Here is a 27,119-nt window from a genome sequence, read left to right on the forward strand (position 1 = left end):
ACTTGTCCACATGAAATTTCATCTGTCATTTGGATGCCCAATCTTCCAGTCTCACAAGGTCTTCCTGCAATTTATCACAATCTGCATGTGGTTTAACTACTCTGAATAATTTTGTATCATCTGCAAAATTGATTACCTCACTCGTCGTATATCGAAAAGCACCGGTCCAAGTACAGATCCCTGAGGCACTCCACTGTTTACCCTTTTCCACTGAGAAAATTGACCATTTAATCCTACTTTGTTTCCTGTCTTTCCACTAGTTTGTAATCCACGAAAGGACACCGCCTCCTGTCCCATGACTTTTTAGTTTCCTTAGAAGCCTCTCAAGAGGGACTTTGTCAAACGCCTTCAGAAAATCCAAATTTACTACATCTTCTGACTCACCTTTATCCACATGTTTATTAAACCCTTCAAAAAAATGAAGCAGATTTGGGAGGCAAGATTTGCCTTGGGTAAATCCATGTTGTGTTCCATTAAACCATCTTTCTATATCCTCTGTGATTTTGATCTTTAGATTAGTTTCCACTATTTTTCCCGGCACTGAAGTCAGGCTCACTTGTCTATGGTTTCCTGGATTGCCCCTGGAGCCCTTTTTAAATATTGGAGTTACATTGGCCACTCTCCAGTCTTCAGGTACAATAGATGATTTTAACGGTTACAAATTTTAAATAATAGATCTGAAATTTCATTTTTTTAGTTCCTTCAGAACCCTGGGGTGCTTACCATACAGCACAGGTGATTTGCTACTCTTTAGCTTGTCATTCTGGCCTACAACATCTTCCAGGTTCACAGTGATTTGGTTCAGTTCATCTGAATCATCACCTTTGAAAATCATCTCTGGAACCAGCATCTCCCCACATCCTCATTAGGAAACACAGAAGCAAAGAATTAAGGTCATTGCAGAAAGACTAAATTATCTTCTATAAGAGCCCCTTTAACCCATTGGTCATCTAATGGTCCAAACAACTCCCTCACAGGTTTCTTGTTCGGATATATTTTAAAAAGTTTTTATTATGAGTTTTTGCCTCTATGGCACCTTCATTTCAAATTCTCTCTTAGCCTGCCTTATCAACTTGACAATGCCTTTGCTTTTTCCTATTTTCTTCCGATGGATCCTTCTTCCAATTTTTGAAGAATATTTTTTGGCTAAAATAGCCTCTTTCACCTCACCTTTTAACCATGCTGGTAATCGTTTTGCCTTCCTACCACCTTCCTACCACCTTTCTTAATTCATGGAATACATCTGGACTGCGCTTCTAAGATTGTATTTTTAAACAATGTCCATGCCTGCTGTACACTTTTAACCTTTGCAGCTGCACCTTTCAGTTTTTTCTGACTATTTTCCTCATTTTAACAAAGTTTCCCTTTTGAAAGTTTAGTTTTAGAACTGTAGATTTACATATTGTCCCCCCCTTCCAGTCATTAGTTCAAATTTGATCATGTTATGATCACTATTGCCAAGTGGCCCCACCACCGTTACCTCTCTCACCAAAGTTACCCAGGGTCTTACTAGACCCCCCCCCCCATGAAATTTGTCTGGGCCACCCATGTGTCTTCTTTAGTCACAAATGATTGTAAATTTTCATCTTAATGGTCACTTTAATTTTTAAATGAGCCAGAATTTGCCACAGCATCTCTAAAGTGATATACCCTAGAACATCTGGTTCCACTGAGCTCTTCTTGCCAACTGTTGTAGGGGAAAGCAGCACAGAGATAACACCAAAACCTCTGAAAAGCCATAACTCCTAAATGTTTTACCATGCTCTGTTACCTTCTTTCTATGTTCTCTTCTCAATCTAAAGTTTCGCAATAGCTTTGTAAATATTATTTCAGCATTTACAAAAACTATTTATAATGCTTTTGCAAACTAGCAGTTCACAGATTACTGGTTGCTCTCATGGAAAAAAGAAATTCTCGAGGGTAATAGTTTTTTCTATTTTGTAGTTTTGTAGCATCCATTAAACCAACTTGATTGTTGAGACACAATCCAAGAGAAAGAGAAATACGTCTGAAGATTGCTCTGTGGATTAATACAGAAATCTTTGTGACTCCGTATATGTGTACGTGCCCCCTGGTTCCCTATGAGGGAGCATATGCCTCACAAGAAAGACATTGCAATTGGCATGAATAGGTAGTGGGATGATTCTATGACATGAGCATTCTCCTTAGGGTGTGCTCTAATTGTGCATCCAAGGGGTTTTAATTACTAGTTCACAGGGGATTCTAGAGAGAAGAAAAGAAAAGTAAAGGAGAGAGTTTGAGGGTGTTGTGATACAAACACACTGGCAGCATGTGTTGCTGTATGTAGGGCAGGAGCTGCAGGCCTGAGGTCTGAGCCTGGCAGTCTGGTCCTATTTTTGAAGGATAAAGAGTTGGGAAGTAGATTGACACTTCCACTTCCTATTTTCTCTATGTTTGTATTTTTGGAAACTGTTGTGTGTTTGCCAGAATAGGGTCTGGAAGCCCAACAGGGACCAGATGAAGTCAAAAGAGAAACAGAGCAACAATAAATCAGACTGAGGAATATCCCAGAGGAGGAGGGGAGTCCTAGGACCATGTTACTCAAGAGAAATCATACCCATTATATCTGAAAATAGGATTCATCTTCTTTAGGGATTCATCTCCCAATACTGTACATTGTACCAGATTGTTCATCATTTCAACCATTCTATTAAAGTAAACTAACTTTTCTTGGAACAGCAATAACTGTGTGAGAATGATTATTCAGAACTGTCACCAAATTATAGCAGCTCATCTCTAGTCATTTTCTAAAAACCTTGGTGACTAGGGATGAGCTGCTGCCATTTTAACACAGCAACCTGAAGGGCAACATTTTGCCATGAAAGCCTTTTCCTTCGGGATTCCCCCACCCCTGGATCAGAAAAGCCTCTCTCACCATATGCAGAAAAGGCATGTCCACACTGAGGCAGGATGTTCCTGCATACAGACCTGCTCCTGTGACAGTGGCATGGTGTGTATTGGAATGGGCTGCCATGGGATGCTGGGATTCCAAATCTCTTTATCAGCTGGTGGAAACATTCCGGCCAGGTTGGCCTGGGCACTCATGAGAGTTCGATCGTAGTCTGTACTTTGAACATAGATCTGGAATTGGAATTTGAAAAGCAAACAAGCAAAACATCCTTTGTTAATACATATAAAGATTGCTACAATGTGACAAAATCAAAGGAGAAAATGACCAAATAGCTACAGATGAATACTGTGATGGTCCTCTCTTCAGGGTAGCTGTAATTGTAGTGTTTGTTTTTTTTTTAATCCTGTTCATATAACCCACATCAGAACAGAATACTGGACAGAATTTGACTAATCTAATTAGCAAAGCTTTTAGAGGTCAAGATTCAAAGCCATTTCCACAAGTAAAAAAAAATAATTTACCTGTTGAAATGGGAGGTTTGAATATTGTCCAGCCTGCAAGCGGGTAAGGGAGATGTGCGTTGTTCAACAACATGCATATGTTGTTTATCTGCAAACTCGAGAGATATTTCTGGGGACAGGGAAAGGGAAGAAAGAAGAACAACGTACACAGTGTTCTGGATCCCGAAGGCCAGAAAGTGTCCAGCTAAGAAGAACATACCATTTCTGTAGGTAGAGTCAGAGCATTCCCTGTGGTTTACAGCTCTCCCATGTGGACTGTTGTGTTGGTTTCTTCTTACTATTATAAAAAGGGGAAACATCTAGGGAGAGTATGGATTTGTATCTTTTCCAGGAGCCGGAATGGCACTGTTGCTGTTTTGTTTTTTTCTTGCTTTGGCCTTAGGGATTAAGGCCTGGGTATGTAAAAGAGGTATCTTTTACCCAATTTTATGAAATATTATTTTCTTACATTTTGAAATATATTTTGAAAGAAGATTTTGTCCATCCTTCCTTCTTCTACTTTGGAAGGGAATTTAGTTGCCAAATCAGGAGAGGAGTTTTTCAGAGGAGTTTCTCACCCAGAGAGATCCAGTGACCTTTAGAAGTAATGCATGGAAAAGATCTTCATTCCTGGGCGCAAGACAAGATTGGGAAGAAAGGAGAAACGTGGCACCAATCCGGTGTTAACCACTACAATATCATCAGGATGTTCTGGGAGGAGCTTGGATAAGAAGCCCCCATGGTCATTCATTGGCAGGAGTAATCACAAACCATATCAGACTTGCAATTTTTTGTAAATGAACTAGTCCATCTGTCTAGTAGAGGAGGAGATTTTTCAACTACTTTAGTTTGCAAATAGCAGCAATGGATTTTCGAGCATCTGTTCTTGACACCTCTTGGACTGAATCGTGAAATCGAATGGCAGTCTATGCAGTGAATTTTGTATTCACTGCATAGGATTTAAATTCCCTCTCATGATTGGTTGCTTGATCCCTGTACTTCTTTGTTCTCTGATTCATCATTTTGGTCATGTGACCATTTTGTGATTGGCCAAAAATTTTTGGCACTTTTTTAAAACTGTAATACGTTACAGCTATGGGCCCAGCTAGGGTTGGAGAATCCCCACAGGGACAGGCCAGGACTTCAGGACAGACACAGGACTAAGGATCTTCAGTCTATAATCAGCCACCTCCCCCGCAGGTTGGGCCCTTGGGTTCTGGCACCCGGCAGGACTTGGACTGTGGCTGATGAAGAGGTGAAGGTGGAGCAGGACTGGAGACTTAAGACAAGGCGAGGCCAGAATCAGGCAGACATGGAACTGGTGTCTGGAACCAGGTGCAAGTAAGCGTGTAACTGGAACAGACTGGAACACTGGAGCCTGGTGCACGAAAGGCTGGGCAGACAGAACAGACAGACCAGGACAAGACAAGGACAGGACAAAACAGAACAAGAAACACAAAAGCCTGATAACAGATTAGAAAGCAGGCCTGAGAAGGCCACTAGGCAGGACTATAGCAGAAAGCCTGAGAAGACCACAGGACAAGGCAAAGGTAGAAGGCCTGAGAAGACCACAGGACAAGGCAAAGGTAGAAGGCCTGAGAAGGCCAAAGCTCAGTCCAGTGCAGGACAGGGCCAAGCAGAGAGCTAGTGAGACTCAATGACAAGGCTGTGAGCATAGCCAGAAGCAAGGTTAAATAGACAGAGCGCAGCTGAATCATGGGATCACGGAGTCTATGACTGAAGCAAGACTAGAAGCAGCTCCATGGGGAACTCTGGTGGTTGGGAGGCTGCATAACAGGCAGGATCACAACATAATATACTCCTTGCTCCTCTACGTTTACCAACTCTGCCTGTAATTTGGTATGCAGGGTTCCCATTGAATTATGTACTTCTTGTATTCTCTCCTGTGTTTCTCTGGATATCTTGCATACTTTGTAGTTAATTTCATCGAGCGATATACACTTCTCTTTCTATAGTTGCAAAGTGAACTATTTTTGTAAAGCTTTGATGGAAGTGAATCTGCTCCTTAAACTGGTATGTTTTTTAATTACTCTCATAGTAACCTCTGTTCCTTTATTGAAACCTGAACTTGCCTCCAATCTGTTCCCCTCCTCACTCATTCGCAGTAAATAATTGCACAAGACAAGGTGTTTGGGAGGTCAAAGGCCACAGCTTTTATTCAAATTCAGAACCCAAGCCAAATAAAATAGCATAACTGTACGTAAGTAAGCCATCCCCAGACCAGCCCTGGCAGCTTAACCACCACAACCAACAAGCTAAGACTACTCCAGGTTGCACAACCTGTAGGTCTGTTTAACCTCAGGTACCCGCCACAGCCAGCAAGAAACCTGATATTCACAGGGTTGAACCTAGCTCCATAACGATTCACATCTACCGGAGACTCAAAATACTACTAAGCTTTCTTCTATCGCTCGGGTACTCTGCTAGCCGTGACAACAAATGTATCCATATAAACAAGAAAGTAACCACCAGGAGCAATCAGCACAAAGATCTAGAAAAAACATGAGTGAAGGAGGAGGAGGGCGGGAGGGGAAATTCAAGAAAAATTGGAAGGGGTAAGATTCATGGCTTACAAGGCAGGGGGGGGGGGGGGTGGTATTGGCTACATTTGAAAGGGGTCCACATGCTCCAGAGCCAATGACAGCGTGTTATGTTTGCTGTCTTGGCAACACATGTGGACCTAGAGTAGAGTGAGGCTTGCACATTATGAAACTTCCAATCACCTCTCTTATCAGGGAGGGGGAGAGGAGGCATGGGCGTGTCTCCTGGCTAGCCAGGGATCCACATCATCATAGGCAGCCCAGGAAAAGCCTGAGCCGATATTCCATTTGCTATGCAGATGTTAAGGTATAATCTTATCTTCTCCCTCCCAATGCAGCCTTCCCAACGAAACCTGGCTCATGTCGGAGGACTGTACTTCGTGTCAATTAGCCTCTATTTTGCAGCAAATGATTGGGAAAAGACTTTCTTCAAGTTTGTGTCTAGTATGTGGAACAGTTGAGACTTGCTTTGTGGTTACCATCCTCTTTTATCATACTGTAACCTGTGATCACTCCACTACCTTTTCTGCCTTTCAAGTATTCTGGACCATGCTGCACACTGATCTGATTACCAATTAACCTCTGTTTTCCATACAGCTGTTGAGTCTGAATTTGTATCTGTGACAGGAGACAAGTGAGTGTTAAAAGAAGACTACAGACTACTACTATTGATGGGGAGCAGAAAGTATTAGCCCAGGCAGTATGAGCTATTAGAGGACTTTCAGATAGGGTAAAGAGTGTTTTTTTCATCCAAAAGGTATAAACTGCCAACAGTCTCATAGAGGAAGAAGTAGAAATGAATCTGTGGTGAAGTTACATTCGTACCCTTTGGAATTAAGTGTAAGATTCTTTAACATTCACCTCCCTGCACAGGTGTGACAGAGAAGCATGCTTGCTATTAAGTAGGGGTACCTCAAGATAAAAGAAGAATATGCAGTGTATTAAAAAATGAGGAAACATGGGTGTCAAGAGACTCAGTAACAACTGAGTTTGAGAGGAAGTGGACCTCTTGGGAGTAACATCTAAAAAGTAGTTTCTATCTATTTTGGTATACCCAAACATAGATGAGGAAATTAAATTTGTGATATTAAAGTATTAATATCAAGACAGGAGGCTATTCTACTCATTGCAATTGTACTCTTTTCATAATTATTGAAAATATGTTTTGTTAAAGAATTTATTTATTTATTTTTTTAACAATTTTATTGGTGCCAATTATTCTCAAATACAACAAACATTCTGCAATCCCAATCAAATAAGCACCACGTTTCTCATTTATCTCCCTGTATAACCCCCTTCCCTCTTATACATGTGAGTCTCAAACCAAGAAAAGGCAAAGAACATCAACGACCTAGTTTAACAAAAACTTGAGTAACAAGATACTTATAATACTTAAAGTACTTATAAGTGCTCATGAGTGTGACATGCGTGTCCAAGGCTCCGTGTTTGTCCAACAATCTATGGATCCCAAGTAGTTCTTCAGCGTAAATATGAGTCCCAAGTCTGGTGGAATTTCTCTATCCTCTTATGCTTTCCAGCCGTGATGTGGTTCATTGTGCAGAGGTGGTCCATTCTATGTAGCACTGCAGCAAAGGGCGGACCAGTTCTGTTCTTCCACGCTCTCGCTATTTCCAACCGCGTGGCTATACAAGCTTGCACACAAAACTCTGGTATTGTAAATAAGTCACTAGTCTGAGGGGTATTCAACAATGCACTTTCCATCGAGAGGCATACCGAGGTAGCCAATACCGTCGTGAGCCATTGTTCTAGTTGCGTCCATAAAGGTTTGATACAATCACCCTCCCACCACATATGTAAAAAGGTACCTCGAGTATTACATCCCCTCCAACAGGTTCCCTCATGATTTGCTATTATTTCCTCAAGCGATCAGGTGTTATATACCAACGGTATAACATTTTATACCCATTCTCTATGAGTGTCAAGGAAACAGATGCTTTACGAACATTGAGATATATCTGCTCCCATTCTCTCTCATCAACATTTCTTTTAAAATCACTGCTCCAAGCCTTAATATGTGAGGGTACCACCGCACATTTAGTATTTAATAGTTTATAGATTTTAGATAAAAGTCCCTGGTGTTTATGAGGGGCGTAACGTTTTCCCAGCCCTCATATCCGCTGGAATACCCTGGACCTGGCAAAAGTGTGAAATTTGCTTATACGAGAGGAATTCCGTAACTGGTAGGGAGAATTTCTCTCTAACTTGGACAAAGGTAAGTAGGCTATCGTCACCCCATATATGTTCCATTCGTAGAATGGATCTCCTTTTCCAAGTCTGGAATGCAAGCTCCGGGATACCTGGCAGAAAGGATGTGTTATGGTAGAGACTGGTAAGGTAATAATATGATTTTGCTCCCACTACTTTAGGTTTCTATTTCCTCCAAATGGATAATGTATGTCTAGTGGTTGGAAGCATACCCGGGCAGTCCTTCCAGGTATTTTTAGGTTGCCAGGGCATGGCAGCCAAATTCATACTCCCCACCCTTTCCTGCTCTATTAGGACCCAGTCCCTAGGGTCTCGTTCTTCGTGCCAAGCGACTATCGGTCGCAGTTGACCAGCTATATAGTACCAGTGTATGTTGGGTACACCGAGTCCCCCCTCCAGTTTGGATTGGTACAATACTCGTTTGCTTACCCTAGGAGGGCGTCTATTCCAGATAAATCCAAAAAACCGCCGCTGCCAGTATTTTATGGCAGCCTCTGGAATGGCAATTGGAAGGGACTGGAACAAGTATAATAGTTTAGGTAATGTGTTCATTTTAATGGTGGCAATACTTTCATGACTTTCTTGACTTTCTTGTTTTATCTATCCTTCCTACTGCCTATTTATTTTACCCCCCGCCCAGTTACATTCTCCTTGTTGAAATGTATTTTCCATGCTTTAAGTTATTATGTGAACCGGTATGATGTACCCACTAATGCCGGTATATAAAAGTTTCTAAATAAATAAAAAAAATACGACCCAACCAAGAAATAGGTAGTCTATGCCATTTATCCAGATCGAAAAAGATTTTTTTTTGATGAGAGGTGCATAATTTGAAGAATATAAGTCTTTGGGATGAGTGGTTAAATATACTCCTAAATATTTAAGTTTTTGATTGGCCATTTAGTATTTCTGATTTGTCCCAATTAACTTTGTACCCTGAGGCCTCGCTGAACATTCGTATTTCTCATTCTATGGCTAGTAAAGAGTTATGTGGGTCCCGTACTGTAAAAATAATATCATCAGCAAAAAGGCAAAGTTTATGGCATAGTCTACCCACCTCAAAACCCCGAATTGTGATATTGTTTCGGATATGGATGGCCAATGGTTCCAGGAAAATAGCAAAGAGCAAAGGAGAGAGTGGACAGCCTTGCCGTGTACCCCTTCCAACTTCAAAACTATCGGAGTACCCTCCGTTGATCTTGAGACAAGCTCTGGGGTGCTCGTATAATTTATAGAGCCATTCACAAAAATATGGACCAAATCCCATCTTCCTTAAAACCCCAAATAAGAATGGCCAGTGGACCATGTCAAATGCTTTCTCCGCATCCATAGAGAGAAGCAAAGAGTCGTCTTTACGCTCATGGGCTAGCCATAATAAGTTAACCAGCTTACGTATGTTGTCTCCTGCCATCCTCCCTGGCATAAATCCCGCTTGGTCTTGGTGTATAAGGCTAAGAATATATTTATTCATACGACCTGCTAAAATTCTCGCTAATATTTTAAGATCTAAGTTAATTAATGAGATTGGGTGATATGAGCCACAATTCGTGGGATCACGCCCAGGTTTGGGAAGAACCGTAATGCCCGCCAGATTTGCTTGGGCCTCCAGAGATTCGCCTCCCCTTAGTGAGTTGTATACTTTTTGTAATTGTGCAACTAGATAGGGACCAAATTGCTTGTAAAATTTTGCTGTCAAGCCATCGGGGCCAGGCGATTTCCCTGTTTTCATAGAGTGTATACTTTCTAATATCTCAGCCGTTGTAATCTCGGCTTCCGGTTCACCTTGTGCTTCAGAGGTCAAGCAGGGTAAAGGCGTGCTAGCCAGATATTCATCCACTTGTATTTGATGAATATCCTGGTTTGCTCCATAAAGGTTTGAGTAAAACTCTAGGAATCTTTTACGTATATCTGTGTTATTGGTAAGTATTGTATCATTTTCGGTTTTGATTTTGGCAATATTATTCTGGTATTGGAGCTTTTTTAGTTTATTGGCAAGTTGCTTCCCCGCTTTATTTCCGCCCTCGAAGTATTCTTGCTTCGTTAACAGCATATGATGATTAATCTTATGAGATTCTAGTCTTAATAAATCCTCTCTCGCTTTCGATAATTTTGTTAAAGTCTTCCCTGCTCCAGTGGCCTGGTGCTGCTGAGTCAAGAGTTTTATAGTGATTCGTAACTCCTGCGCAGCCCTCGAGTCCCTATTTTTAATATAAGTTCCTCGCGAAATCAATAATCCCCGAAAATACGCCTTACAAGCATCCCAAACCACTGGGGAGGGGACATCGCCTGTATCATTTAGTGCAAAAAATGACTCTATATTGTTAATAAGAGTCTTATTATAGTCCTCGTCCCCCAATAGTGACTCATTCAGACGCCAAAATTTTAGGCCGGCATCATACCCGCTAAGCTCAACCACTATGGTTACAGCAGCATGATCGGACCAGACCACTGGATTGATATCAGCCTGCTTTATGTGGTTGAATAGCCCCTTATCTGATAAAAAATAGTCTATTCTGGTATAAGAGGAGTGGGGTGTAGAGTAGAAAGTGTAGGAACGTGTTGTTGGATATAGCGTTCTCCACACATCGAGTAGGAGCCAATGATCCATCAGCTCTTGCAACCTTGCTCTATGGGAGCCAGTAGTGGAAACATATCCCCTTGAAGCGTCTATGGAGGGGTACCTTACCAGATTGAAATCGCCTCCCACCAGTAAATAACCTTGGCCATGTGTATTGAGCATAGTATTCAGCTGGTCTAGAAATGTTCCCTGTTCTTTATTGGGAGCATATATGTTGATTAGAGTATACATAACCCCATTTATAGAAATAACTAGAATAAGATAAAGACCTAGAGCAGGGGTCAGGAACCTTTTTGGCTGAGAGAGCCATAAACGCCACATATTTTAAAATGTAATTCCATGAGAGCCATACAATATGTTTAAAACTAAATACAAGTAAATGTGTGCATTTTATGTAAGATCACACTTTTAAAGTACAATAAGTCTCTGAAAATATTACACCAGGCCTTAAGACACCAATACATCTCCTATTAGGAAAACAGACCAAGTCAGGCTGCTATAGAGTCCTACACAGAAACTACACGCCAGCAGAAATCCTCACCTGAATCACGTGCTGTCCCTCACCTAACACAGAATAAAGAGACCAAAACGCATAACAAGAAGCATGCAAAAAAAACTGAATTGGAAACTGCAACAAGCCAGAGTCTCTGTATGCAGTGTAACAAAGGGAAAAAGAAACATCACCCATCCTTATAAAACAAATCAAGAAATATAAAATCATCAGCAGTAAAACTGTACTAACAAAAAGAACATATTTCGAAACAGCTGATGAGTGGAATATCCAATAATTAAAAACTCATATAAAACATTTCCAGATACCAACAAAATATTTCAAAATAGCAGACACAAAGACCCAGTAATGAAAAATAATAAGGATACAAACATTTTTTTGCTTTGCATACCTGGGAACGTTTGATATCCAGGTGTCCAGAGATTGTTCTGAATTAGCAGGAGAAGGGTTGGTTTGCTTGGAACTTTCTCCTCTCTCAGTCACATACCAGCGCTCTCTCTCACACTGGCTTTCAATGACACACCTATACACATATGCTCTCAGTACTCACATATACACATGCTTTTTCTCTTTCACTTATATAGGCTCTTAATTACACATTTACACACATGCTGTCTATCTTCCCGCTTACACACACACACAGGCTTTCAATCACATAAATACATGCTGTCTTTTTCTCTCACACACAGACTCTCATTCACATGCTTACAAACATGTCCTCTCTTTCTCTCATTTACACACAGGCTCTCAATCACATACTCACATGCTCCCTCACCTAAATCAGCTCTCAATCACACACAGACACACATGGTCTCTCTCTCTCATTTAAACACAGGCTCTCAATCACATACTCGCATGCTCCATCACCTAAACCAGCTCTCAATCACACACAGACACACATGATCTCTCTCTTACTTATACACACAGGCTCTTAATCATACATACACATGATTTCTCTCACACACAAAGGATCTCAATCATACACACATACTCTTTCACACAAACAGGTTTTCAATCACAAACTTACACATACAGGTTCCCAATCGTAAACTTACATTCATGCTCTCTCTCTCTCACAGGCAGGCTCTCAATCACAGACATACTCTCTTTCACGTATACAGGCTCTCAATCACACACATACATGCAATCTCTCACTCACACACACAGGATCTCAAACACACATGCTTGCTCGCTCATTCACTCTCTCTCTCTCCCACCCCCACCCCAGGAACTCACGGCAGCAGCAGCCTCCTCCCAACGCTAACCTCCTTCGTTTTCAGACCTCGCGGAGGCGGAGTCCCATCGGCCGCGGTTGAAGATCTTCATTTTCCTCCGAGCCACGCTGCAGTCTTCTTTTCGTCGCGCACGCACCCGATGCTCTCCACTTCCTCTTCCGGGCCGCGGGGGGGGGGGGGGGGGCGGGGGGCGGGAAGAAGAGAGCACGCCGGTGCAGCTGACTCCAGCTGTCCTGCCGCGTTCTGCCCGGGCTGACAGCATTTTAAGCCCGGGCGGAGGAGGACCGGGGAGCAGCTGGGTCAGCGGGGGACTGTAAAGTGTGGTGACACTTGTCTGCGAGCCAGATGCAGCCCTCAAAAGAGCCATATCTGGCTCACGAGCCATGGGTTCCCAACCCCTGACCTAGAGGATCACGGACACATCCCTTGCATTCAAAAACCATTGATTGTGCCAATAGCACCCCCACCCCTGCATATTTTGATTTGCTAGTGCAGGCTGCATAATATTGATATGGGTAAGTAGATGATGTCATCAGAGATTCATACCTGGCCTTCAAGTATGTCTCTTGAATAAAGGCAATATCTGCCCGTAAATGACCCAATTCCCTATAGAGAAGTCGTCTCTTTTGAGGAGTGTTTAGTCCCTTTACATTAAGGGACACAATGCGTATGGACGTCATTGTAGCTAACTGCTAAATCCTCCAGCAGTCAGGTGATGAACTCGGACATCATATTCAGCCTTTAACCTGTTCCTCCCGTAGGGTGCCACCCCCTGGCACACACTCACACTCACACATCTATTAACACTTGCATAAACTTGGTTCCCGATTCTTGCCCTTCGTTTTGTTAAAGAATTTAAGTGGTATCAACATTTTGTGTTAGCCAAATAAGGAATAAAACCTGTAAAGAAGCAGCAGAGATGATGTTTTAAAATCATATGTTTAACAAAATTTCTCTTCTCTTGTAGGTACACAGTGTTTGAGAGTTGTCACAGCTGTGGCATGGTTGATGCAGCCTAGCAAACGAACGTACTAGGCCCATGCTGACAACAGATGGACTCGCTCTTGCAAGGACTGGATCAAGGGCTTCACCTATACTAGCTTCATTCTCCGCAAGTTGAGCCCTTGGATTCCAGGGGCCGGCAGGGCTTAGGCGGGAATCTTGTAAGAAGTGATCAGATGTTATCAAGTCTCAGGCAGAGGTCAGAGCAGGCGGCGGGCAAACAATATACAGGTTCAGGCCAAGGTCAGGGCAGGCAGGCCGGCTGAGCTCGAAGCTGGGGTCAGAGCAGGCAGCAAGCAAACAGTAAGCAGGTCCAGGACAAGGTCAGGGCAGACGGCAGGCAGGTCGAGTTCCAAGCCAGGGTCAGGGCAGGAAGCAGTCCAGAAGAGTAGTCAATGTCCGTAGCAAGGGTCAGAACCAGGAGTCAGGCAGAGACGGACAGACAAGACAAAGACAAGGCACTAGGGACCAAGACACAAGCAGGGCAAGGCAAGATACAGCAAGGCAAGACAAGGCAAGGTAACAACGAGGAACAGCAAAGCAAGATAATACACACAGACTATATTAACATGCACTGCAAGGCAGGAGGACTTGTTGCTGAGTTATCTGCTTGTTGTAGCGCCAGGGTTTAAATAACAGGGTTGATGACATAATCAGTGAGCACTGACTGACGCGTTTCCTGCCATGGGGACTTTAAGAAGTACTGCATCATGTGTGCATCTATGGAGGCCTCGGGGACGTAGCAGGATGGCGTTTTGGCTGCGACGGCAGTGTGAGGAGCTGGGGGTGAGAGTGGCCGGTTAAAACATTACAAGAGTGTTGTGAATATAATAAGTTTAACTTTTTCGTTTGCAGGACAAGAACCACAGATGGTAATTTTAAAACGAGCTGATGTGCACCCATACATACACGTATCGGTGCGCGAGTGAAGATACGCTGGAATTTTAAATCATGTGCACTTGCGTGTGTATGTTTTAAAATACACCAACTGCGCATAAGTATGCTCCTATTTTAAGAGGCTTCTCGAGCAAAGCTAGTGCGCATGTCTTCCATAGGACTTTGTTGGCTTTTACGCATGTATGTAAACGGATTTTAAAACATGCTTGTGCAAGGCACGTTCCCAATTAGTCCACCAGTTTGTCCATTTAATATTGAGGTCTTTCAGACCCCTCTAGTTCTACATCTTGCACGCTGCCCACTTGACCCTATGCCCTAAATCTCGAAATCTACAGACTTGCTACTCATCAGCATGGATATCTAGCCTGTGGGTGCTGCAGTTCTCAGTTTTAAAACACGTAGTTATGCGTGCAAGTGTTGGCCCCATCCCAGAACGTCCTCGCCTCACCCCCTTATTTTTCATGTGCGCACAGGAACGTATGTGTATAATTTGCAGCTTTTTAAAATCTGCATTGCTTCAGCGCAGCCCAAGTGTGTATGTATGTGGGCATTTTTGTATGAGCAATGCTTTTAAAATCGACCTCAAGGTGTATCTGTATATGTGAAGACTAAACGAACTAGTTTCTATTTCATAGACAGAGAGTCCCCCATCACTGAACTAGAGTGTTCTTCCATAATCTCATACAGGCCAATACAGAACGGTGTTAGCCCCCGTTTTTGATGCGCTATTTTTACCCCTTATACAGTAAGGGGTAATAGCGCGTGGAAAACGCGCGGCCAAATCCCCGAAACTAATAGCGCACATCACATGCAATTGCATATGGATGAGCCTATTAGCTATTCACTCGCAATACAGAAAGTAAAATGTGCGGCCAAGCCACACATTTTACTCTCAGAAATTAAAGGCAGGAGTTAATTTCAGACAGTACACGGCAAGTGTACAGAAAAGCAGAAAAAAAACTGCTTTTCTGTACACCCTCCGACTTAATATCATGGCGATATTAAGTTGGAGGCCCCAAAAATTTTAAAAAGAAAAAAAATCTGCCCGTGGGTTGGAAAACAGACGCTCAATTTTGCCGGTGTCCATGTTCCGAACCCGTGGCTGTGAGCGGGTTCGACAACCGATGCCGATAAAATTAAGCATCAGCTGTCAGACCCACTGACAGCCGCCGCTTCCGCCAATAAGGAGGCGCTAGGGACACACTAGTCACCCTAGCGCCTCCTTATTAGCACGGCCCTAATTTAAATACAGAATCGCGCACCCAGGAGAGGTGCCTGGGCGTGCGTTGGGAGAGCGGGTGCTCGCCTCGGAGCGCCGGCTCTCCTGCGCACTTTACTGTATGGGCCTGATAGTGAGAATATGTTATATGATGGTACATATAGATAGTTGAGTGTTCTCTGGTACATTCCACCTTTGGGGCCTGGTGGCAGGAATGAAAGAGTTTCTTAGTTATTCCACTGTAGATTTTTTCAGGGGTCTCCATTCGGGGAATGGATGGCACAGAAAAGGTTCAAGGTGTGCGTACCAATAGGCAATATCTATAATCAATGAGAGTAAGGATTTTGTGAAAGCAGGAAAAAGAGTCCTCCCAATTTCTTAGCTCCAATGCAGCACTCTGCTCATGGAGTATGTTTCAGGGGGCGCTCACTGAAATGGACTTTAAATGGTTTCTGTAATATGTCCGTCTTTACACATGTATTGTACAGTATCTATTAAGACAATGCACACACTGTATTTATCTATAACTACCTTTATTTTTTAAGTTTGTAGTGTAACCTACCAAGGATCACTAACATTCTTCACTAGGTTCTAAAGTTTTCTGGATGGTTCCTGCTGTCCAGGGTTCACCCAAAGTTCAGGGAGTTCTGTGTAAAGTGCAGTGCTCTTGCCTTTTGCAAGCTTCCTCTGTAAGGAAGGGTACTGAGGGGGGTGAGGAAATGCTTGTTTGAAACATGAGAGATGCATTAAGAAGGCTAGGATGATGTCAAGGGAAGGTACATTTCCTCCTTTATTTATTTATTTATTTTTGGTTTTTATATACCGGAAGTTCCTGTATACAATACATATCACTCCGGTTCACATTTAACAGAGATAACTATCGCCGGGGAGGCGGTTTACATGGAACATATCGAAATAATGAACGGATAATATATAATAACTTGGGGCGAAGTTATTTAAGATGCTGTCAGGCCGATTCAGTAAAGTCCGTGGGAGAGCGGACGAATGCCCACTCTCCCGGCGAGCGCACCGGCCACTTGCCGGTACGCGCGATTCAGTATTTAAATTAGGTGGTGCGGTAGAAACAGGCAAAAGGAGGCGCTAGGGACACTAGCGCGTCCCTAGCGCCTCCTTTTGACCCGGAGCGGCGGCTGTCAGCGGGTTTGACAGCCGACGCTCAATTTTGCCGGCGTCGGTTCTCGAGCCCGCTGACAGCCACGGGCTCGGAAACCGGACGCCGGCAAAATTAGCGTCCGGTTTTCGGCCTGACAGCCTCTGGCCCATTAAAAAAATTTTTTTTCTTTTTTTTTACTCTTCGGGACCTCCGACTTAATATCGCCATGATATTAAGTTGGAGGGTGCACAGAAAAGCAGTTTTTACTGCTTTTCTGTGCACTTTCCCGGTGCCAGCAGAAACTAGCGCCTACCTTTGGGTTGGCGCTAATTTCTTAAAGTAAAATGTGCGGCTTGGCTGCACATTTTACTTTAAGAAATTAAAGTAAATGGCTGCACATTTGGCTCTCATTTTACTCTCTTAAAATGTCTTGGCTGCACTTGGCTGCACATTTTACTCTCTTAAAATGTCATTCATGTTTTTGACCTTAATGTATTGCTTTATGATTAACTATTGTAAATAAATTTGTGGCTGTGCCCCACTTTTATTTCAGAGGGTAAAGATTATATTGGGTTTCTATTAAGAATAACATACCATTTGTGTAGGTAGAGTCAGCAAATTCCCTGTGGTTTACAGCTCCCCCATGTGGACTACTGTGTTGGTTGCTAGTTACTACTATTAAAAGGGGAAATATCTAGAGACTGTATGGACTTTTATTTAGTCTTTCAAGGAGGCAGGATGCATTGTTCCTGTTATGTTTCTTTCTTGTTTTGTGTAAGGACCCTTTGGGCCTTCGAGATTAAAGCCTGGGTATGTAAAAGATAGAAGGAATGCCTTTTCCCCCCCAATTGTAAGGAATATTATTTCCTTACATTTTGAAATATTTTTGAAGGATGTTTTTATCCACTTTTCCATCTTTTACTTTGGATTTTGAAGATTAGTTTTATTTTTACCAGCCACCTAAATGTAAAGGACCCTATGGTCACATTGCCAGTAAGCCTTGGGTGATTCCTTAGTCAGCTAGATCAGTGTAAGTAAGAGAAGGTTACCATTCAAATATATCCCCTCCTTTTGAGGGTGCTGGAATGGTCATTCCCTTTGTGAGGCTTTATAAGCAGCTCTGGGGCAGTGCGAGTTACTTCTGAAGGTTTAGGAGGTATGTAGGAGCTTTTGCCTATTTTGGATTTTTGGCCTACTCTTAGGATTCCAGGAAACCCTGCTTGGAGTTTGAGTTGGGTCGTGGATTTTCCCTGCCTATCCACTTCCTGGTGGGTAGGGTCTGCATCCCAGGATATTTTAGGCTTTGAAAAAGACTTTAATTTGTAGAAAACCTGGTGAAACCCTTCACACCACCTGGATTCAGGGCATGGGGAACCCTCTGTCTGGGGTTGTTCAGATTAGTGAAAACTTGCCCCTCCACACCCTCAACGATAGAATAAAGTGGTGACCTGGTACCAGGACTTTGCAGTGTTTACCTTAGTTTGGGAAAAAGATTTTTGTGAGATGATCTTGTGATTCTGCCTGTTATGCAGTCTCCCAATTAGCAGAGTGTATTATTGGCTCCCTCGGGGAGCTGCTCTTACCCTCTCTCCACTCATAGTCATTGTGATCTCTTGACTCAGCAGGGTCCAGACTATTTAACCCTGCCTCTAGTTATGCTTAGGGCCTTGTCATAGAGTCTGCTCGGCTCCCCGCTTGTCCCCATGTTTCTGAACGCAAGAAGGTTTCCCTAAGCCTTCTCATTCCATTTCCCTGCATCTGGTTGCTCTGTGACTTCCCTAAGCCTTCCTGTTCCAGCTTTGGCTCTGTGGCTTCCCTAAGCCTTCTGCTTTTGCCTTGCTCAGTGGCCTCCCTAGGCTTTATGTGCTACCTGTCTGGTCTAGTCTTTTTGTCTTGTCTGTCCTATCCTGCTCCAGTGTTCCAGGTCCCAGCCTGCTTCAGTGTGTCATGCCTCCCTGCATCTGGTTCCAGACTCCAGTTTCACGCTCGCCTTTGGTTCCAGCCTTGCCTTGGCTCGAGTCTCCTGTCCAGCACTAGCCTCAGTCCAAGCCCCCTGTCTAAGTCCTGCCGGCTGCCAGAACCCAAGAGCTCAACCTGCGGGGGCTGGTATAGGCTGAAGACTCCCTAGCTTAGTTCTGTCTTTCTCTGTAGCCCTGGCCTGTTCCCTTGGGGGGTTCTCTAGTCAAGCTGTGTCCTCAGCCACAACAAATCTGTTATGAAATTGTGCATGCCCATCAGAAGGAACAACTAGAGCTGCTTGTTTCAAGGGGATCCTGAGAAAAGAGAAAAACTGAGTAACAAACTGATTGAAAACACTGCTCCAGATTTCGAGCCTTCAGCTTTTAAGTACCAAAGATTTGCAACATGCTTCCATTAGCCTTACGTTTGGAGCCCAGCTACCTCACACCTTTAGGGAAAAAGTGAAAATATGGCTTTTTAGCCAAGCATTCCTGATAGAAATCTCCTTTCCAAAGTCCTGATTACCAGAGAGGAAGAAACTATCTATGAATCAATCTCTAAGTGTATAGATGTTCAATCTTTATTGTCTATTAATTAATACTATTGTAATCTGCTTTGAGACCATTCGTGGTAAAAAGTGGAATATCAAATGTCAATAAATAAATAAAATAACCAATAAATGTTTCCTGTCTCTCTGAAGCAGGTGAATACCAATCCCAGGCTTTAACAGCAACAATACATAAATCTAAAGTGCTCTCTTAAAAGGTATTCACCTCCATTTATACAGAAGACAGAACTCTGAAATAATACACCAAGTGGTTCCATAACACAGAGATTTGAATATTCCAACCTATGCATGTTTATTTTTTACAAAAAAATTTCCTACAGCAAAAGTAGGTGCAAATTTGTGTGTAATGCTTCATCAGGCAATAATCAAAGTACCTGGGTTTTCTTTTATTATGTTACAATCCTCACGGGTAAAACGTATCTGCAGAGTTTGCACCCAGGTACCCAGTTTTGATTATTTGTCCCTTTATTTTTCATTTATTGTATCAAGTGTTCTAACGGAACGATTATAATAAAGTTTGCAGAATTAATGCAGTAGGCATTTTAGTTGCTCTTCTGCTTTGAATTGGCCATTTACTTGCCTCATGCCGATTGTATGTGGTATTAAGGAATCCTGAGTACCGCTGCCTTAAATATTTTCCTAATTCATAATGCTGTTGTATTCCAATCTATGGAAGAAAAATACAGAGCAGAATTAGTCTGAAGTGTACATGGTACAATAATATGCCTCTTACTTGTCCCTCAGCAATAATCCTGAACCTTTTTCTTGTTTTGCTTTTTGTGTATGGTTAAAATCTGTTCTGTGCAAAGCAGAATTGTTATTTCCAGATAATTAACTCATGCACTGTAAAATACGGCCATAAAAGTTATATGAGCAACCCTTTTGCCAATATGGTAATCATTTTATGTTAGCCAAACTGTAAAGAAAATCTAACTTAAAAAGAAACAGGAGAAAATCAAGTTTACAAAGATCTAATGTTTAAAAACCCATAGACACCAAGTTGGATGGTCCTAATGGATGATAACATGGATTTGTGTTAAACCCAACCCCTCCCCCCATATTAAACAATACACGCCATCGATGCAAACAAGTCGCAGCTATAGCATAACAGAAACTGCTTCCCACATTAATTGAAGCATTACTAGTGGCATGGTTACAGCAGACTGTTCACATTTTCATCAAAGTGTTTGTGTGACTGCTACACAGCTGCACACTGAAGATTCTTTCACTGGCAAAGGTGACTGACCCATGCAGTCTTTGGTGAATAAAGCCATGACGCACAAGTAGCTTGACCAGCCGCCAAGGGTTTGTCCCATAGGTGCAAAATGAGTGGGAACCCATGAGTTAGGCTGTGATGGTCACATTTTCTTGCCCCCCTGTTTCATTTATTGGTTACTGTGGTTTTCAGTAAAGCATCTCTCAACATTTGTGGTTTCAAACTTAAATGAATTAAATAGATTGAAAGTGCCCATTGAGACCACCACCTGCAAGGAGCAACAAACCTTTGAAAGTTGTTCAAAACCCTGCGGCCAAGCATCTTCTTTGTTGGGATCAGTTGGATAGGCTTCTATTGGGCTTCGGTCACCATGGCGATACAACTGGCCAAAACAAAATTGACACAGATTAAAATTCAATTACAGCCTTCCGGTTTATACCTTTTTTTTTTTTTTTTTCCAATGATAAGCAGTTTAGATCATATCGAGCAGCACTGCCATAACTAGTTTAAGGGGTAATTGTGAATAGCCCACATTATTTGCTTCTTTAGCCCATCCATGCACATTGCAAAATGTTTTCAAAGGAAAACCACCTGCATTGTTCCCTTTGAAAATTAGCAGCTGCAAAGCTTGCGCGTTGAGAGTACCTAAGCTTTGCACCTGCTATTTGATTGAGCAGCTAAGTGCAGGCAAAAAGCCTGTGCACGTTTGAAAATTGAATTGTATGCAGGCTGTTGAGCTCCCCCGACTTAAAGATGCCCATGGAAATGCCTCTTTATATCCTGGCTAAACTTGCACCTGCACTGGAAAGCCTGCATGCACATTTATCTGGGCAGAGGAAAGCAATTACTGGGTCTGCATAAGTATTTTTCACAAATCTGTCCTTCCATTCTCTCAACATATTTCCCCCCACTTCCCTTTTTATATGATGGCACTTGTATCCTGCACAGTGAAAAAATGGAAGACAAAAACGGGAGTCAAGCAGTCAACACAATAAGGAAAATGTAGTTTAATACCAGGAAAAAGTAGAGGAGAAAAAAGGTGAATGCTCACCAGTGAGGTAAAAAGGACTTGGAGGCGGAGCTTTATGGAGAAGGAGGGCCAGAAATCCAAAACTACAGCTTAGCTGCCAATTTCAAAAGAGGAGGAGTTATCCAGAGGAAATGGTGAGAGGATGCAGAAGGAAGCATCTGAGAGAGGAATTTTTTCTTCCTCCAAAGCCAAAAATATTACAACTCCTTACACACTGGTGAGAACAGAAAGATTCCAACCATGTGGAGCTACAGCAGTAGTAGAAATTAATTTTAAGACTTTTGATGATGATGGTAAGATTATGAGTCATGATCTAGAGATTGCTATGAGATGCAACAAGTACTCTGAAGATTCCCATTACTCTTTTTTTCTGAAGAAGGGTTCATTTCCCAGAGAGAAACTTAACAAGACAATTGCTTAAACCAAAGGTTATTAGAAAATGAATAACACATATTTGATATAATAAAGAAAATGTACTACACATACATGCAATAAAATTCCCACTATGATCATCCAATGAATGATGCATAAACAATATAATTTCCTGTGTTTAATAACTTGACATGTTTTGTCTGAGAAAAGTCTGCATCAAGGAAACAGATATTAGAAAAAGCTGACACTGGGGTATCTTTGAGACATTTGAATATATTTTATTTCCAGCAGTGAGTGAAATGCTATATTACTGATAGCAGGCATTTATAATTTAATATTGCTACTCACAACTCCACAATAGTAGCTGCTTTTTCTACTAAACAGATCTATGCTTGCTGTGAGCATATTACTGAGTGTGCACTGGGTAGGAGTGGGGGTAAATAAGAACATAAGAATTGCCATACTGGGTCAGTCCAAGATGTACTGTGCCCAGCATCCTGTCTTCAACAGTGGGCAGTCCAGGTCACAAGTACCTGGCAGATCCTATAAAGCAGATCTCATTCCTGTTATTCACTCCAAGGAATAGCAATAGCTTTCCTTATTCTATCCTGGCTAATAATGTGTTATGGCCCTTTTCCCCAGGAACTTGTTCAAACCATGTTTAAACCCTGCTATGTTAGTCACTTTAATCACTTCCTCTGGCAACAGATTCCACAGCCTGAGTGAAAAAGTACTTTCTATGATTTGTTTTGAATCTACTGGTTGTTAGTTTCATGGAGTGTTCCCTTATTTTAGCATTATTTGAAAGGGAATGCAACCCCAATTCAAGATATCTGCTTAATCTCGCAGGGGCCATAAAAATCCCAGTGCTAAGTCCTATTTATACAGTCACCAGCTCTTTTGCACCAGAGTGTGAGTTCTTAATTTCTGGGGGAAAGATATCCTTTAAGGCCCAAGGTGTGAAGGTGGAATCCCTTCCCTGTGTGAAGTGGCTCCCCAGGAATAGTGGCTCTTCAAGGCAGGTACACTGACAAAGAACAGGCTGAATTCACTAATGGGATGTTCAAATTAAAATTTACTGGGATTTAGTTAAAATAATCAAGATGCATAAATAAAGTGGTTTCCAATTACATCCAGGCTCAAACTATTCTCTTGGAATACAAATTTGGTGTTTCTCTCTCTCTCTCTCTCTCTCTATGGAATTGTCCCTCAGTGCTGGGTCCTGAGAATGGTTTACCCTCCAGGAAGTGGAAAGATAAGTGTCCCGGGGGGCTGGGGGCATCCTAAGTGTGGAGAGAACATAAGAACATAAGAAAATGCCATACTGGGTCAGACCAAGGGTCCATCAAGCCCAGCATCCTGTTTCCAACAGTGGCCAATCCAGGCCATAAGAACCTGGCAAGTACCCAAAAACTAAGTCTATTCCATTTTACCGTTGCTAGTAATAGCGGTGGTTATTATCTAAGTCAACTTAAATAATAGCAGGTAATGGACTTCTCGTCCAAGAACTTATCCAATCCTTTTTTAAACACAGCTATACTAACTGCACTAACCACATCCTGTAGCAACAAATTCCAGAGTTTAATTGTGCGTTGAGTAAAAAAGAACTTTCTCCGATTAGTTTTAAATGTGCCCCATGCTAACTTCATGGAGTGCCCCCTAGTCTTTCTATTATCCAAAAGAGTAAATAACCGATTCACATCTACCCGTTCTAGACCTCTCATAATTTTAAACATCTCTATCATATCCCCCCTCAGCCATCTCTTCTCCAAGCTGAAAAGTCCTAATCTCTTTAGTCTTTCCTCATAGGGGAGCTGTTCCATTCCCCTTATCATTTTGGTAGCCCTTCTCTGTACCTTCTCCATCGCAATTATATCTTTTTTGAGATGCGGCGAACAGAATTGTACACAGTATTCAAGGTGCGTTCTCACCATGGAGCGATACAGAGGCATTATGACATTTTCCGTTTTATTCACCATTCCCTTTCTAATAATTCCCAACATTCTGTTTGCTTTTTTGACTGCCGCAGCACACTTAACCGATGATTTCAATGTGTTATCCACTATGACACCTTGATCTCTTTCTTGGGTGGTAGCTCCTAATCTGGAACCCAACATTGTGTAATTATAGGATGGGTTATTTTTCCCTATATGCATCACCTTGCACTTATCCACATTAAATTTCATCTGCCATTTGGATGCCCAATTTTCTAGTCTCAGAAGGTCTTCCTGCAATTTATCACAATCTGCTTGTGATTTAACTACTCTGAACAATTTTGTATCATCTGCAAATTTGATTACCTCACTTGTCGTATTTCTTTCCAGATCATTTATAAATATATTGAAAAGTACGGGTCACAATACAGATTCCTGAGGCACTCCACTGCCCACTCCCTTCCACTGAGAAAATTGTCCATTTAATCCTACTCTCTATTTCCTGTCTTTTAGCCACTTTGTTATCCACGAAAGGACATTGCCACCTATCCCATGACATTTTACTTTTCCTAGAAGCCTCTCATGAGGAACTTTGTCAAAAGCCAAAAATCTGGTTCACCTTTATCTACATGTTTAACAACTCCTTCAAAAAAGTGAAGCAGATTTGTGAGGCAAGACTTGCCCTGGGTAAAGCCATGCTGACTTTGTTCCATTAAACCATGTCTTTCTATATGTTCTGTGATTTTGATATTTAGAACACTTTCCACTATTTTTCCAGGCACTGAAGTCAGGCTAACTGGTCTGTAGTTTCCTGGATCGCCCCTGGAGCCTTTTTAAATATTGGGTTTACATTAGCCACCTTCCAGGCCCTGTGCTTGAGGATGTGAGTTAAAATACTATGGATGTTGTCATGACAGTTATCTAGGCACTGGAAAACACGTTCAAGTATTTGCACAAATAGAAGACCCGAGTACATAGTTCACCAAATTTAAGCCGAATCTTGAGACTTTGGGAAGTCAGGGTGCACACACTGGAGATGACTCTTGAATTGGTTCAACAGCTGCATAAATCATTGCCTGACAAAGTGGATGATTTCAAAAATCGATCTAGAAGAAATAATTTGAGATATCGGGCATTCCTGAAATTGTACCTAAGGGAGATTTGTCTACCAAGTTGGAAAACTGGCTTCCAAAGGCCATAGGCTTGGACACAGCTCATGACCCTTTAAGATTGGAGAGGGCCTAGGGTGGTCATTAAACAAGTGTTTAATTTTGCTCACAAGGTGGAGATTTTGTGGGCATACTGGTATATCAGAGAACTACTATATGAGAGCCACAAGGTCCTCCTTTTCTAGGACTATTGAACCCCGGTCACGGCACTGCAGAAAGCCTTCAGTCCTGTGTGCACACAGCTGATAAAGAAGCAGCTCTGTATTACACTTCTGTTCTCCACCAGGATAAAAGTTATCCATCAGCGGAAAAGTGTGTTTATGAATACTGCAGAGCAAATCAGATCCTTTCTGCAGAATTTGGGCAATGGTTGAAACCGGCTGAACTGTAGAATTAACATTTGCATTTAGAGACTGGGCTCCAGTTGAGAGTTTTGTAGTTTAGAGTCACATCACTGGAAAGATTTATTTACTTTGATCATTGTGGGACAAAGTAGGATGATCAGTCTTATGGAAGCAGCATCTGCTTTGTCTCATCAGAGTCTGCAAATTTCTATTTTCATTTTTTCTTTCAATTTTGTTTTTTGAATTCCTTCAGAAGCCATGGACTGAACTAGGAGGAATATGATGCCATTCATATTGTTATGTATATTTTATTTTGAGGAGATGGAAATCCTACAGTTTTGGGATATTTCAATGGGATTAGATTGGGGAGGGGAATAATGTGGGATGGGGAAGAGTTGTTGTAGGGGGGGTGGCGACGAGATAAATAGGTGTAGAGAAGGGAGAGAGTTATTCATATTGTTAAACAATAATATCAGTTTTTTTGTCTTTTAAATGAAGGTAGTATACTGGGGGACCCATTCTTAATGGTGCAAAAGCATAAGTTTCATTAGTTTTGATGTACAGAGAAATAGTTGGGCTGATGGTTAATAGTATTAAATGCCTTACATGAAATGTGTGCAGTGTGGGCTCTGTCTGTGGTGAACAGATACAAATTGTGGTGAAACAGATGTGGTGAAACAGATACAAATTGTGGTGAAACAGATGAAAATACTGTTTTGTTGATGCATTAGTTCTTTGAACTCATGCATTACTCATGTTTTTGCCCATCAACACAGTTTTCTGTTAACTGTATATCCCAAGTTACACTACCCCTTTTGTAGCCATTCCCTATATTTATTCACATTATTTTGACGAGTTATTGTTGTCTATGTAATATTTATTTATGTTCTTATGTTCAGAAACTCTGTTTATTGCAACGCCTTAACCGCGACAGTTTTGTTCTATGGAAACCGACCTAATTTGATACTTGTATTGAGAAGGTCGGTATATAAAAATCCTAAATAAATAAATAAATAAATTGTTGTATCTGTTCACCACAGACAGAGCCCACATAAAAGATTCCACATTGGCATTGCCCATAATGATTAGCATTTGAGTGAGCGAATCTACAAGGCCTATGCCGGCAGCTGAACATGCCCTGAAGCAGGGCAGTTTGGAGCCTCTCCCACAGGTTGAGCCTTTGAGTTCTGGCAGCCAGCAGGAATTAGGCGGGTCCCTAGGGTGGTGGAAAGAGCAAGAGTCCAAGGGCATGCCGGGGTCGGGATAGGCAGCAAGCTGGAGACACGAAGACTGGCCAAGGGTTGTAGCAAGCAGCAGGCAAACATGGTCGGGTCCAAGCAAGAGGTCAGGTCCACGTGGCAGACAAGTCTGGTCACGTCCAAAGCAAAAGATTGATGTCAGGAGATCAGGCTGGAATGGATGAAGACACGCAAAGACACTCGACGAGAGGAGGAGGAGGGGATGAGGCAAGCTGGACAAGACGAGGCAAGTCACAGGAATGCAAGCCAATCAGGAACGCAGGAGCATCATGCACTACTCCAATGTAGGAGACCCATTGCTGAGGCCAAGAACTGCGAGGTAGCACTTAAAAAGGTCCTAGTGAGGTCCAGAGAAAAAGAAAGAAGGGTGAGAACTCTTGCCCCGACTAAACATTTTACCTGGAAGGGTGAGAAATTCTTGCCCCGACTGAACTTTTCATCGGAAATTATCTGGCCTTTCAGCTGAGAGAACATCTTGTCGCTGCTGCTGACGTCACTTGAGGAAGGGTCCGGGGAGTTTAAAACCGGACCCCCCCTACGGCGCGAAGCCGAC

At 42.3% G+C, this 27,119-nt stretch overlaps 1 protein-coding gene across 2 annotated transcripts in view; it reads right to left on the minus strand.

Moving 5' to 3' along the window:
- ACPP (acid phosphatase, prostate) overlaps nt 1–27,119 on the minus strand; it is a 183,349-nt gene that overhangs the window by 138,713 nt on the left and 17,517 nt on the right. For both annotated transcript variants that reach the window (XM_029589330.1, XM_029589331.1), the window contains exons 2-4: nt 20,745–20,840; nt 19,823–19,909; nt 2,950–3,102 (exon numbers count right to left, since the gene is read on the minus strand). In XM_029589330.1, the coding sequence (XP_029445190.1) occupies nt 2,950–3,102; nt 19,823–19,909; nt 20,745–20,840 (336 nt within the window). The remainder of the gene's footprint in view (nt 1–2,949; nt 3,103–19,822; nt 19,910–20,744; nt 20,841–27,119) is intronic.

The sequence above is a fragment of the Rhinatrema bivittatum genome, chromosome 2, assembly GCF_901001135.1.
Source record: "Rhinatrema bivittatum chromosome 2, aRhiBiv1.1, whole genome shotgun sequence".
In the NCBI taxonomy this organism is placed as follows: Eukaryota; Metazoa; Chordata; class Amphibia; order Gymnophiona; family Rhinatrematidae; genus Rhinatrema; species Rhinatrema bivittatum.